Genomic DNA, 15,261 nt, shown 5'->3' on the forward strand with positions numbered 1-15,261 from the left:
TTATTTTCTTCTGTCTTGCTATATCTACTAAGATATTTGGCTGTGTAAGTCATTGTTGTAAACAATTTTGGCTCCCTCTAAACTCATGGTTCCAACTTAAGTTATCATGCTTTCAGCATTTGGCTTTCCATATATGGATTGCCCACTGTGATAGTAATTTTACCTTAAAGAATATAGAAATTATCAACTGACTGACTAGTTTTGGCTGACGAAGAGCTGTAACACTTACCAAGTTATTACAGTATTTTTCGGACTATAAGTCACACCTGAGTATAAGTCGCATTAGTCCAAAAATATGTCATGACAAGGAAAAAAACATATATAAGTCGCACCTGAGTATAAGTCGCATTTATTTAGAGCCAAGAACCAAGAGAAAACATTACTGTCTACATCCGCGAGAGGGCGCTCTATGTTTTCAGTGTAAACTACAGGAGCACTGAGCTGGAGACGGTAATGTTTTCTCTTGGTTCTTGATTCTAAATAAATGCGACTTATAGTCCAGTTTTCTCTTGGTCCATGTCAAATTAATTTTGATAAATAAGTCGCACCTGACTATAAGTCGCAGGACCAGCCAAACTATGAAAAAAAGTGTGAATTATAGCTGGAAAATACGGTAGTTGTTTAATTGGGGACATTACTTGACCTTTCCTTGCAAATTTATGAGCCGTCATCAGCTAAATGAGGCTAGTGCTTACTGAGTGGAACAGAGCATATCATAGAGAGCACTGGAGTGAAACTGCAGGGCATAGAGCACACTGCCAGCGGGCTTGTTGCAAGTCTCTGTAAATGGAAAATCATGGACAGCTTTTTTACTGCATATGCACTACTGTTCAGACTTTTATTTAGCAAGGATACATTAAAAAAGTGACTGTGAAGACTTTTAGAATGTTTAACCTGTTAAATGTCACCCCGTCCCGTATACGGGACGCCTACGTTGACTATACTATATTACAATCAAATTTAATCTAATCTTGACAAACTATATATCGTTGGAAAGGTCTAAGACTCCCAAATATATATTATACCAATATTTTTTGTTAAAAATTATTTAGGAAAAGTAATAGATTAATTTATGACAAGAGTGCACCCTCAGGAATCTACATTACAAAAGGAGCTTTGACCTTTGTTTAAAAAAAAGACTTCCTCGTTGCCTTTTTCTCTATCACATTTTAGAAATCATCAGAAGTTATATATCACTTGAAAACATAAAATCTCAAAATTCATCCTTCAAAACCCATTTTAAAATCAGACATTGCATTACCATGTAAATGGCACATCAAAATCATCTTACAAAATGTTTTCAGTCATGAAATATAAAAATTTAGGTGTGTATCATGCACATTCAAGTCTATCTTCAAAAACGTGAGTGACAGTTATCAGGTTAAAATCAGTTGTCATAACATTTTAATAGTATTTTACAATATATAATGCAACTATAAAAATAAATGCAGCCATGGTGAAGAGTCAAAAGAGACTTCTTTTAAAAGCATCTGTCTTAATATTATTAAAAACATAATTTTGAACAGTGGTATATATCGGTCCCTCCAGAAAAACGCAATTATGCGATCGCCTGATTTAATGCATAATCAGCCAAGGGCCGCATATTTATGCGGGGGTCGCATTTTTTCAAATACGCCGCACTTTCGCCGCATAAATTGCCAATTTCAGGAAGCAAAATATGCGGAGGTAGCATGATTTTCATAATTTTCGTTGCAAAAAAGTCACATATATCTTTTGAAAGTTGAAAAATGTTGCGTTTACTTCACACAAGTAAATCACATTATTTCCCAATGGGAACCTTATTAAGTGACGTAATTGCACGACGTGAACATCATCTGTGAACCCCGTGGTGAAACCAGGGTGAAGGACGCAAATTATTCTCATCTGCCAACAAAAATAAGTGCAAAAGACCGCGCAAAGCAGTTACCCGGTGTGTTACATGACAGTGGGGGCAAATTATTTTGAGAGAGGGATGAGGATGAGGATGGCGAATGATAGGCCAGTGTTAAAGGCTAAGCAGTTAGCTTTCATTTTCACAGTGGACTGTTGTAGTTTCATTCAGAAGTTGATGCACCTCTACAGTTGTAAGATACTTTTTTGTACTTTTTTGTTACAGAATAGTACCAAAACCTTACAGTTGTAAGTATATTAGTATTATGTAAAAAAAAATTATGTTGCAGTAAGAGATTGCACTTTGCAATTCCTGTAAAACAGCATTTGTGTATTTGTGTGTATATTTTATTTGCATTCATTTTTACAGTTGTTGAATATTCCTTTTGTAAAGTTAGAGAACTTGTTTGACTCAATGTTTTGAAAGTTTGAGCCATGTGTTAATTAAGGTCTGAAATAAAACTTAAATATTATGTGATTTAGTATGCTTGATTTTCATAGGAAGTCATTCCATCGCATAAGATAGCAAAAATATCCCGCATATTCCATTGCATTTTTTAAGAAAACATGCCCCAAATTTAAGGATTTTTGCCCGCAACAATCACAAAAATAATCTACGTTTTTCTGGAGGGACTGTATATGGTTTATTTATTTGCCTGTTGCTATCTGAAGGACTAATTTAAGCTTATAAGTTTATAATTAAACAGCAGGCTTTCTCAACAGTGATTAGTGCTTTATACCAGATATCATTTGGTATGGCCTTTGTCACTGATGATGAAGTTGTATTATACAAAATAGCAGACTTCTGTATCCATAGTTCATCCAGAAAATGGTGTTCTGCTCTTTTCCCTGTCCTCTCCATATAGATCAATGGCACAGTGACTGAGAACCTGTCTTTGATAGATGCGAAGAAGCTTATAGAGCGATCGAAAGGCAAGCTGAAGATGGTGGTACAGAGGGACGAGAGGGCGACACTCCTCAACATTCCAGATTTGGATAATAGCATTCCCTCAGCTAATTCAGAAAGAGATGGTGAGATGATCCTAGTTAAAAATGCAGATTAGTTTTGTAGAAATTTAATTAAACTTGAGTTTAAATGATATGTAGACATGTATTTCAGACTTTGTATTTTGCACTGTGTTCATTACATAGCTTTCTCTCCTTTTTCTTTTTCCTTTTTTTGGAGGATTTTTGTCTTTTTCTAAATGCAAGTAAACATGGATTAAATTGACACTTGAAAATCATAAATTTTTTTCAACAGACATTTCAGAAATTCATTCACTGCCATCAGATCATTCCCATGAGCGCAGCCGTCGCAGTCGATCCCATTCCCCTGACAAACGCTCAGAGCCCTCCGATATCTCCAGCCACTCTCCACAACAGATGAGCAACGGCAGGTAAGAGACATTACATTAACCAAACAAAACCCCTTGAAGTTTCTTAAAGGACCATTAACTTTTCCATTTCCCTGGTTAACACCAGACTTTGGATCGTCTCATTAATTTAGAGAGATGAATATATACTATAGGATCCTCTGGTATATCTGTGCAAGTCCTATCTCGGCTTCTAGCAGCTTTAGATGTTAGCTAGAGCAGTAATGTCTGCTTAAAGGGATAGTTTATCTGCTTACCCTCAGGGCATTCAAGATGTAGGTGTCTTTATTTTTTCAGTAGAACACAAACAAAGATTTTTAACACAAACTGTTGCAGTCTGTCAGTCTTATAATGGAAGTGAATGGGAATCACAGCTAAAACATACAAAAAAAATTAAACTGTGCGGCTCGTGACGATACATTGATGTGTGAGGCACAAAACGATCAGTCTGGGCAAGAAACTGAACAGTATTTATATAGTTTTTTTTTTTTTACCTGTGATTCACGCAATGTCGGAACTGTTAGAACTCTCCTGAGTGCGACCTGTTCTGCATGTTCTCAGCAGCATTGACACTCTACAATCTCAATCAGGAGTGTCAATGTCAATGGTCCACTTGAGAGATAGGTGGCAGTAATGCATTTATAAGTCTGCTATCAGCCATAAAGCAAGAAGAAGAAGACACCTAGCTTGAGAATGCACTCAGGAGGAGGCGCTCAGGAGGACATGCTCAAGAGAGTAAACATCGCATAAGCAGATAAACATCAAATTTTCATTTTTGGGTGAACTATCTCTTTAATGACAAAAGCGCTATGAATGATTGCTGGTCCTGAGAGATTTTAAGTTTTCCTCCCCTTCACCCTGAGCCTGCTTTAAATGTCATAAATAATCATATGAATCACAATAATCAGTGAAGAAGAAAGATTTACATGTATACTTACAGATATACATTAGCTTTAACAAATTTTACACTTACTCTCACTGATTTGTATTTGTTTGAAATATTTTTGTTTCGTTCTGTTTTGCTTGCAGTCAGAGGAGAGTGTAAGTGTTGGTCATAGCGCAGTGAGCTGCCTGATCATAACTCAGTTTGACACTACAGTAGAGCTGAGCTCATGTAGCTGTCTTAACTAACATAGTAGATGTGCACTAGCACTGTTGACCGCAAGTGGTCTGATGACTTATCTCAGTGTTGTTTGTGTGTGTGTTTGTATAAGAGACAGAGAAGTACAAGAATCAGTGTGTTTGGATATCAGTTGTGTGGTGCTACAGAATAGTAAAAACCCTCAAATGTTTAGACATTTGAAGCTTGTCTCACATAACCTATTATGATATATGGAAACATTATGAAGTACAGTGATATATTTATAATAAATATAATAAAGGATTATTAGGAACACCTGTTCAATTTCTCATTAATGCAATTATCTAATCACATGGCAGTTGCTACAATGCATTTAGGGGTGTGCTCCTGGTCAAGACAATCTCCTGAACTTCAAACTGAATGTCAGAATGGGAAAGAAAGGTGATTTTAAGCAATTTTGAGCGTGGCATGGTTGTTGGTGCCAGACGGCCTGTCTGAGTATTTCACAGTCTGCTCAGTTACTGGGATTTTCACGCACAACCATTTCTAGGGTTTACAAAGAATGATGTGAAAAGGGAAAAACATCCAGTATGCGGCAGTCCTGTGGGAGAAAATGCCTTGTTCAGAGGAGAATGGGCCGACTGATTCAAGCTGATAGAAGAGCAACTTTGACTGAAATAACCACTCGTTACAACTGCGGTATCCAGGAAAAAGAAACTACAATTTGCACGAGCTCACCAAAATTGGACAGTTGAAGAATGTTGCCTGGTCTAATTAGTCTCGATTTCTGTTGAGACATTGGGATGGTAGCGTCAGAATTTGGCATAAACAGAATGAGAGCATGGATCCATCATGCCTTGTTACCACTCTGCAGGCTGCTGCTGGTGGTGTAATGGTGTGGGGGATGTTTTCTTGGCACACTTTAGGCCCCTTAGTGCCAATTGGGCAATTGTTTAAATGCCACGGCCCACCTGAGCATTGTTTCTGACCCTGTCCATCCCTTTATGACCACTATTTCCAGCAGGATAATGCACCATGTCACAAAGCTCGAATCATTTCAAATTGGTTTCTTGAACATGACAATGAGTTCACTGAACTAAAATGGCCCCCACAGTCACCAGATCTCAACCCAACAGAGCATCTTTGGGGTATGGTGGAATGGGAGCTTCGTGCCCTGGATGTGAATCCCACAAATCTCCATCAACTGCAAGATGCTATCCTATCCATATGGGCCAACATTTCTAAAGAATGCTTTCAGCACCTTGTTGAATCAATGCCACGTAGAATTAAGTCAGTTCTGAAGGCGAAAGAACTGCCTTAATTCTACGTATTAGTATGGTGTTCCTAATAATCCTTTAGGTGAGTGTATATAATATATATAATTGATCAAAAAAATGCAGCCTTGTAGAACATGGTGTACATACATGCAAACATAAATGGTTATTAATGTAAACTGATTTAATACAGTGACATTATGCAAGTATAAACTGGCTCTGGTCACTCTTTAAAGTCTGGTTGATGAACAGTACTGGGCAACATGAGAATGCTCTAGGGTCCTCCTTCAGCACCACAAAAAAGTTGATGGTCTTAAAAGTAATTTACTTGACCTGGACTGCTACTCTTTGATGCATTTTGGGGGATGATGAACCTGTTTGTCAGTGAGCCAGGTTAATATCTCAGAGCCATGCTTCACTCACTCACTGTTGAATAACTGCTCTGTCTTTACACAGGCTGATGGGCTCGCTTCTCACCAGAATGCTCCCGCTGGAAGTGCAGTGCTCTGTACACAGTGGATCGTTTTTGTAGATGGAGTCTGAGTGCATGGATATTAGGTTGATTTGTTGTTTGTGAATGTTTTTTTGTGCAATTTTGTCATAGTTCTATTAATGTGTGGGTCCTGTGTTCTATATGGACGGCTTAGTTTGTAAAATGCACTTTAAATGCATTTGATGTGGTGCATTACAATGTGCTTGTACTGAAATTAGCATGCATTGTCACGTTGAGCTGGTAGCACAGAGGCTACTCTCTCTCTCTCTCTCTCTCTCTCTCTCTCTGCCAGTGGGTGTCAAGGCTGTTATGCAGAAATGGACATGAATTAATTTTCCTGCATGTGTGTTCATTAACCTTGGAACAAAGGTTAGACAACACAATTCCCTCTGAACTTTGTTTTTTTCAATGTACAAGCCACAGAGATACAGTCTCTCTCCCCTCAGTCTGAGCTGTCAGCTTTTTAATCTCTCCTCTACTCAAAGTTTCTCAACAGCACTTAAATGTGTTGATTCTATGTTTTCTCTGTATTAGGGTAGGGTAGGCAAGTTTATATACAGAACATTTCATACACAGTGGTCATTCAGTCTGCTTTACATAGGCATAGAGAAAATAAGAAGTAATCAGACGTGTAAAATTCAGTTGTAAAACTGCTTGGGCTGTCTGTATTTCTTGCTGACTCAGATCTAGTGATGTAATAGGTCTTTCAGGTTTATAGCCTGTTCTATATTAGACATTTGCAAAGTAACTTTGCCAGCACTAATTCAGAAGTACAAGCAAGAGTAAGCAGCTTCCAAGTGCCGTATTTTGTACTTGTAATAGAAATATCAATTTATTTGCTTTTCTTCCTGTGCAATCACAAGAAATTAGTCACAATACTAATCATTTAGGGAAAAAAAAAAATCTACACAATAATATATAAAATGTATATACACACTGTAAAAAGTGATGATTTTTCTAGGGGTTCAATGCACAAATTTACGTAGAAACATTTTCAGTGAGATTGTAACCGGTCACATTAGAAACAAAGGCAGGATAATGTGAGCAGAGGATTTAGCCTGTGTGTGATGGATGTGTTAGTACAGAGAAAACCAACAGAGCAAAGGAGAGCTTGGGATTTATGTAGCCCTCTGTATGTGTGTGTGCCAGTGTATTTTAGTGAATGTCCAAGGCATAAGAGATTTGTTAAAGTACACTTTTTTTATTTTTTTTTTATCCGTTTCATTTTGTTTTTGTTGAAAATAACATTTAATTTCTTGGCAGATATCGGTTTGTTTTTACTGATTCAGCTGGCACAACAATGCTAATTGTGTTCATCAAAGAAAAAATGTATTTAAGGAGTGGTCTGTTTTCTGTCTGAGTCATACTATTACCAATCATGTGACTCTAAAAATCACCCATAGTTCTAGGGTGCAGTCCTGATCCTGGACCCATCATATGTTTCTCCATTTTTCTGTGTCTGTGCACATCCAGAGATCAGAATGTGCAACAGCGAGTAGCTGTGATGCCTCAGAGCATTTTAAATATCTGAGAGTGTCCATGTTTACAGTTTTAAAAGAAGCTCCTAGTATCTGTCCTCATTTTTAGCAGGAGAAAAATGATACAGTCTGACCTAAAGCACTGGCATCTGGTGCCGTCTAATGAGCAATCTTCATCTCTGCTGTTTTCAAGCATTGTTCTGTTCATGAGCCTTCTGTTTTGTTTTTCTATTTAGCATTTGTCGCTTGCTCTTCCTTCAGGATGCTCTCATAATCAAGTTGAACAAATAAAATGTCTGACATGTTCTCAGAAACTACTGTCCAAAATCTTATCTACAGTTTATGAAAGCCATCAACATTTTTTGAGGTCTATAGTAACTTGCCCAACAGGAATTTTTGCTTGCATTATGGTGTCTGCCTATGAAGTCTTTTTATCCAAAAGTATCTGCATATTGTTTTGCATATTTTTAGTTGTTTATGCATGTATCAGGGTAATTTTATTTAACCATTGGTCATTTGATACACACTCAAAATATATTCTGCCTTATACAGTGTAACCTAAAGTCTTGATTTTCGTAAAATAAAGTTAATGTCCATGTTATTTGTCAACTGCTTATAAGCAGAGATAAAACCAGGCTCGGTTGGTAACTGTGAGCTGTGTGTGTCTCTAGCCACAGGAGTCGTGAGGAGGAGCGCATGTCCAAACCAACTTCTGTATCCACTCCAGTTAAGATCGCGGAGGATGCACGTCTGGTTCAGCCCACAGAACAGGCTGGGGACAAACAGATCCCTCCACTACCAGGTTGGGACTTTCACTTCCAGACTTTCAGCTCTTCTGTCGTTCCTTCTGCTCTCCTACTGGCTTATCTCCAGAGTCCAGTGGCATTTGGCAAACTTTTTAAATGATGAGGCAAAATCACCTTTTTTTTTTTTACAAACGCAAAAGTCAGATATTATTGCTTTGACAGAAGTAAGCCAATTGACAGCTCTCGTTTTTTGTTTTATATATGTAATTTGTACTGTTCTCTGAGATCCACTTAAAATGTTATCAAGATTTTTACTTAAAAAATAATAATAATAATTTAAAAGAAATGGGCTATTTTCTGTCCTGTTTTGACTCGCCTCATCAGAACACTCTTAAAAAGGTGTGGGGATTGTAGACTCAAAGTAAATATACTTTCAGATCCAATATATTCGGCACAGCGTTGTCTTTTAGATTCAATCGTGTGCTGAACTGTGCTTTGTTAGTAAACTAATCCAGGGTAAAATGTAGGGCTTATTGCCGCAGTCCGGAACTTCATTAAAAATAAAGTTCATCCACTTTTTCCTGATGTTGGGATCAGAACGAAGGCAATGCAGACTTGAGTTTTTCCACAACTTGGCACTGCACAGCATCTTGTTGTCCTCAGAGCATCTTTTTATCATTTGGTTTCTGCATTTGCCTCTCTCATTATTTAACTAGTACTGGAGTGTATCAGTGAGTAATCAGTGCTAAACAGGCAGTGCTGTAGAAGCAGGCGTTGATCATCTTCTGCGGAGGCAGAGTGGAACACAACCCACAACCTGACGTTTTAGGATATTGGCTTCAATATAAGCTGTTTTTAGACTAACAAGAAAGTTTTGAGTTCTGAAACTTACAGGATGTTTTTATAGTACAATGAACTTTCTTATGTCAAAAGTCTTATATTTTCAGTTCATGACCCCTTTTTATTGTGACTTTTCCACTATATTTTACAGTGAGGCATAAAAACTGTGGTTTGCATACATTTGTATGTATATCAAATAGCATTCAAGCTCAATGTTTAGTTTTGAATTTTCTTAATTTTTTATTTTTTTTTAACGTGCACAATCTCCTTAGCCTCCTTGGAGAAAACGCTCATTGCTCCTAATCCTGCTCCCAACTTTACACTCCTCAAAATGAGACCTCTCCTCTCCTCTAGTGTTTACTGCATTCTGTTCTGGAATGCTTTAATCTGATCTAGCTTTGCTTTGATTCTTTGTGTTCTGATTAATCACCTGTTAAAATAAATATGTGTTTATTAATATGATGTACATCATGGTCAGAGTCTTAACAGCAATGTATGTTTAGAGCCGAAACCTGTGTATGCACAACCTGGGCAACCTGATGTTGATCTGCCAGTCAGCCCTTCTGACGCCCCTGTGCCCAGTGTCACCCATGATGACAGCATCCTCCGGTCAGTGTCGTTCTATAATCTGTATCGGCTTCATGCTTCCAAGTGCCTTTACTTGTGACTTTGAATTTATTAGCAAAGTAAACATTCTGTATTATTGTGCAGATGCACGAGGACAGATAATAAAAAACTGAGCCAGTTTTTTTTCTTTGTTACCAGGCCTAGTATGAAGCTGGTGAAGTTTAAGAAAGGAGAAAGCGTAGGATTGAGGCTGGCAGGAGGAAATGATGTGGGGATCTTTGTGGCTGGCGTGCTGGAAGACAGTCCTGCTGCTAAGGAAGGTCTGGAGGAGGGAGACCAGATACTCAGGGTGAGGAACGTCTTGGACATCAGGACATTTACTACTAGATACAAGTAACAATTTTTAAGGCTTAAAAGTGAGGTCTTGCAATATGGATCTAGCATCAATTTAATGATAAATATCCCATCTACCTATTGTTTTCCTAGTTACAGGTGAAATCTGTATAATTTTGTTAAAAATGATACAATTTAATAAAAGTAAATCAATCAATTATGTATATATTCATATTATGTATATATTCATTACATTTTGAAATATAATCAAATGAAGCATTGTTACAGCTGTCAGACTGTTTGGAGCCAAACTGTGATTTTTTTTTTCTGTTTTATTTGTTGCCTTTAAATCTACACATTATAACCATTGACATTCATTGTGTGAAAACATCACATGTGTCGCAGATACAGTGGCATGCTTCACTGTATCAAAGAAATCTTAAGAATTCATGTGTTTGATTGTTTTGCTATTGAACATCTGCTGTTGACTAATCTCTGTGCTGTAACACTGTAACATCCCACTTTTTCTCAGAAAAATATGAAGACACTATGTGACCCCTGTGGCTTTGGGCAAAAATAATCATGACATACTCCAGCTCTGACTCAGTGCCTGTCTCTCCACTGTTTGCAGCTTTCCTTTGTTTAGCTCTTGGCCGCACAATGGCGCTCATTGTTTTAGTCAAGCCTCAAGTGGTCTTATGCTATTATCAGTAGCTGTGTGTAATACAGAGACTCCAAGTCGGGCTCATTTAGGCTTGTTTACCACTGAACACATTTTAATGAAACATGGATAGTTTTGTGTCACTCCCACACTAGTCACAGAGCAGGTCGTCATAGTGTGCGTACACACTCGTCTATGAAAGGTCCCCTCCCTTCTGCACAAACACACACTCCTTAGATTCCAGGCCCTGCCCCACAGCAAGACTCCCAGCTCATTGTTTTTCCCTTTCCATTTAGTCAGAGGTGACTGCTTGTTCTCCTTGACTCTTTTATATTGTTTTTTTTTTCCTGAGATTGTGACTTTAAGATAAAGTAGAAAGAGAAAAAGTGGATTTTCTCTGCTTCTTGTTATTTCTCTGTCCTCTGTCAATAAACAGTGTATTGTTAGGGTGCAACACCGCAGAGATCATAAGACTGTGGTTTTTTTTCTTGCACTCCCTCCTGTTCATAGGTTAACAATGTTGACTTTGCAAACATCATTCGTGAGGAAGCAGTGCTGTTCCTGCTCGATCTGCCCAGAGGTGAAGAGGTCACCATCCTGGCTCAGAGGAAGAAAGATGGTGAGCAGATGCATATGCCTTTCATGTATCACATATGTTTGGCGGTGTTCACTTATAACATGGTTCTTTTTGACTCTGAGGTCCCCAACCTCCTTATCCAGGACAGTATTTGAAAGCCCTCCTGTTTAATCTGATATGTATCTCTGGTACTACTAAAGCCTTATTAGGCCTCCTGGAAGTTTGCTGAGGCCCCTTAGTGGGCCCCGGCCCTCGGTTCAAGAACCACTGGTCTAGAATATTTAACTCTTATTGGTCAGTTGCAGCTTCCTTTAGTCAGTGACTTCTGCAATCAAATATCTCTGCTAAAATGACTGAGCATCGGTTTACCACGTTGCTGCACTAGTATCATGTCTCCCATATCATTCTGTAGCCTTTTTCTTCTTGCATAATTTGATTAAACATTTTATGCCCTTTTCTTTGTTTATTTTGTAAGTACTTTTGTATCAATTAGGATAATGTGCAGTACACCAGTTATTAAGAGTGATATAAGAGCTTTCTGCTTCACGTTTGGGGCACAATCACCTTATCTGGCTTAATTTTTAATAATCACCACCTCACTGTGTTATCCCTTTCTTATATAACATGTCTGGGTGTTTAGTTAAGTAACATTCAGTAATTCTAATAAAGATGTTTAGTGTTGTTGTTATAAAGCTGTTCCTCATCACTTCCTGTTGAGCATCTAGTTTATGTCCTGTCGTCTAGTGTATCGGCGGATAGTGGAGTCTGATGTGGGTGACTCTTTCTACATCAGAACACACTTTGAGTATGAGAAAGAGTCTCCTTATGGGCTGAGCTTTAATAAGGGAGAGGTGTTCAGAGTGGTGGACACCCTCTACAATGGCAAACTGGGCTCTTGGTTGGCCATCCGCATTGGGAAGAACCACCAGGAAGTGGAAAGAGGCATCATTCCCAACAAGAACAGGTAAGCACTCAGTAAACAGTATACAGAGTTTACCGATTAGCAAATTGCAATAAATTAATGTTTTTATTAATCTTGTGAATTGCATGACTATCTGTGTACAATTCCATAGATCTTGGAGAGAATCAAAATTCAATATCCTTAAACTGAAGCTGATCTTGTTTCTTCTCATCAGGGCGGAGCAGTTATCAAGCGTACAGTACACACTCCCCAAAACTGCAGGAGGCGACCGAGCGGACTTCTGGAGGTTCAGAGGTCTGCGCAGTTCAAAGAGGAACCTGCGGAAAAGCCGAGAAGATCTGTCAGCTCAGCCTGTTCAGACCAAGTTCCCTGCCTATGAGAGAGTGGTTCTTAGAGAAGGTATATATCTTAGATAAGGATACACAATATATCTGTTAACACCTGATATTAGAGGATTTCATTATCATTATTTTTTCCCCCTTTCAATATTGGTCGCACATCGTCTGATATTGTACATTTAATTTCCCCCATTTAAAATCAAATCTTTTTAACTAATTTTAAAACGAATATTCATTTCTGATGACTTAAGTCAATTATTTTAAATACAATTTTTTTTATTGAAATTAGTTTTATTTTTAGTTTATTTAAAGATTTTAACAGAATACTAATATCAGTCTTTCAGTTATCTGAGAATAGATCCAATTCTTTGTTCGGTTTAAACTAAAACAGATCTGTCTTTTTCTCCTTGCAGCTGGGTTCCTGAGACCTGTTGTGATCTTTGGGCCAATAGCAGACGTGGCACGAGACAAACTGGCGAGAGAGGTGCCTGACCTGTTTGAGCTCGCAAGTAAGTGTCTATTTGTTAGCAAAGACACAGTGCTTCAGTTTTCTAATCCACCTACCTGTGCAGCATACTTGAGCAGTCACAGCTGTCCTGCTCTCCAATTTCAAAAAGTGCTTTTAAAAATTGAGTTTGTAAACTGATTCCATGAGTGGCCACTGGCTTTATTTACATAACATTGTTCCTGTATGACTGTATTTGCTTTTCAGAGACACAGCAGCCAGATGGAAGGGAAAGTATGTTGCATACAGTAGTCACATCAGCTCACTCCATCAGTAACCATAGTTAACTAGAGGCTGTGCATTATTATGGCATCCCTTATTTCAGTTAACACCAAATCGACACCGCTTGAAATGTTAATGATGAAACAAAATCCAGGATGTGTTCATGCTATCGACAGCTCCAACCCCCACCAACCCTTCAGACATGCTTGAGAGGAGATGAAGGCACATTGCTCATTGATTTGCCCCATCCCAAACACGTGCTTCCTGTGTTATTTTGTGATTCTTTGGGCTTTTTGTCGTGTTTCTTTTTTGCTGAAAAGATTTCCCGTAGTTGCTGCTATTTTACAGTCATGATATAGTAAAGGATACAGACGCAGGCTTGTTGTTTTAAAGGGATAGTTCACCCAAAAATAAAAATTGTGTCATCATTTACTCACCACTGGACCCCATTGGCTTTCGTTTTAAGAAATATCTTCTTTTCTGCTTGGATTGGAACAACATGAGGATAAACGAATGACAGAATATTAATTCTTGGGTGAACTATCCCAATAATGCCAAACATGGCTCCAAAAGGTGAAAACACACTAGCTTTACCCTGTAATGACATTCTGGTTGCACTCTTAAATGTTAAATGTTCTTCAGATATTCCAGACTCCCTCTTAGTCACTGTGGTGTACAGATGCTCCTTTACCCTCCACTTGATATATGTTTGGATATCTGTAATCAGAATGCATCGCACCACATTGATGTTACACGTATGGAACATGTGAACAGTCTGCAGTTGATCACATTATGTATGCGGGCGCATGTGCAAATCCTTTCATGTTGAATTGCCTCCTCACTGTTTGCTTTTGAGGGGTTTAGATGCTGAGGTACTGCATGATAGGGAGCACAGAAAGTATATGTGGAGTATATTGTGTTTTCTTTTGTGTAGAGAGTGAACCCAAAGATGCCGGCACTGAACAGCGCAGCTCGGGGATCATACGCCTTCACACTATCAAACAGATAATCGACCGGGTGAGATCACACTCACACATGCAAAGTTGTTTACATTATGCAATGCATGAACACACTCGCTGTGAATAGCACTACTGCCTCCTGCTGGTGGAGTATGGTACAACATGTTAAATAGCCGTAACCTTGACAGTCCATGAAATCAAGAAGAGATGTCTTTTGTACGTGTTGTGCAGGACAAGCATGCAGTGTTGGACATTACTCCTAACGCAGTGGATCGGCTGAACTATGCTCAGTGGTATCCCATTGTGGTGTTCCTGAATCCTGACAGTAAGCAGGGCGTGAAGACCATGAGGACCAGACTGTGTCCTGAGTCCAGGAAGAGCGCCAGGAAACTCCATGAGCGTGCACTCAAACTGAGAAAGAACAACCACCACCTATTCACAGGTAAACACAGATGTTTTAAGCTTGTGTTTTCTTAATTGCTAAAAAAATCTATATATTAAGGAAAAGACTAAGAGGGACAGTGAGGATTGGCTCGTATGTAAAAGCCCCCCTTGTCCTCAAAGCATGATGGTATTAATAAAGTAACTACAGACCCAGACATGCTGAATGAGGTGGTTTATAAATGCACCACATCTTGCAACATAATTGCATGTACACACACACACACACACACAGTAGTGAAGTCCAATTCATTTAATCAATTTGAATGATTCTGTTGAACAAAAGCACTTTGTGACGTGTTTGTGACTTAAAAAGAACATAAACATACATATGGACACACACAAAAAGTAACATCCGGATATATGCTAATTGCTAATTTCAATGATTTGTGTATCTTAATCAACAGACATATATACTTAAATTATTATACCTAAACTGGTTATTTTAGTACTAAAAACATCTAAACACCTAGGTGGGGGGTGGGGGGGATTCTTTTAATTGAAGAGGGAACTCTTTTTAAATGTCTTGTGTTAGTTAAATTCATCCAAATGAACCGGTTT

At 38.4% G+C, this 15,261-nt stretch overlaps 1 protein-coding gene across 14 annotated transcripts in view; it reads left to right on the plus strand.

The window, feature by feature from the left end:
• LOC113051534 (tight junction protein ZO-1) overlaps positions 1-15,261 on the plus strand; it is a 102,613-nt gene that overhangs the window by 71,451 nt on the left and 15,901 nt on the right. For 8 of the 14 annotated variants that reach the window (XM_026215368.1, XM_026215372.1, XM_026215374.1 and 5 more), the window contains 13 exons: positions 2,757-2,922; positions 3,152-3,287; positions 6,075-6,110; positions 8,261-8,391; positions 9,679-9,784; positions 9,941-10,091; positions 11,247-11,355; positions 12,058-12,277; positions 12,450-12,634; positions 12,987-13,082; positions 13,286-13,312; positions 14,235-14,317; positions 14,491-14,701. In XM_026215368.1, the coding sequence (XP_026071153.1) occupies positions 2,757-2,922; positions 3,152-3,287; positions 6,075-6,110; positions 8,261-8,391; positions 9,679-9,784; positions 9,941-10,091; positions 11,247-11,355; positions 12,058-12,277; positions 12,450-12,634; positions 12,987-13,082; positions 13,286-13,312; positions 14,235-14,317; positions 14,491-14,701 (1,657 nt within the window). The remainder of the gene's footprint in view (positions 1-2,756; positions 2,923-3,151; positions 3,288-6,074; positions 6,111-8,260; positions 8,392-9,678; positions 9,785-9,940; positions 10,092-11,246; positions 11,356-12,057; positions 12,278-12,449; positions 12,635-12,986; positions 13,083-13,285; positions 13,313-14,234; positions 14,318-14,490; positions 14,702-15,261) is intronic. The other 6 variants (XM_026215375.1, XM_026215382.1, XM_026215376.1 and 3 more) reach the window with 3 other exon arrangements.

This window comes from Carassius auratus, chromosome 32 (genome assembly GCF_003368295.1).
Source record: "Carassius auratus strain Wakin chromosome 32, ASM336829v1, whole genome shotgun sequence".
Taxonomy (NCBI): Eukaryota; Metazoa; Chordata; class Actinopteri; order Cypriniformes; family Cyprinidae; genus Carassius; species Carassius auratus.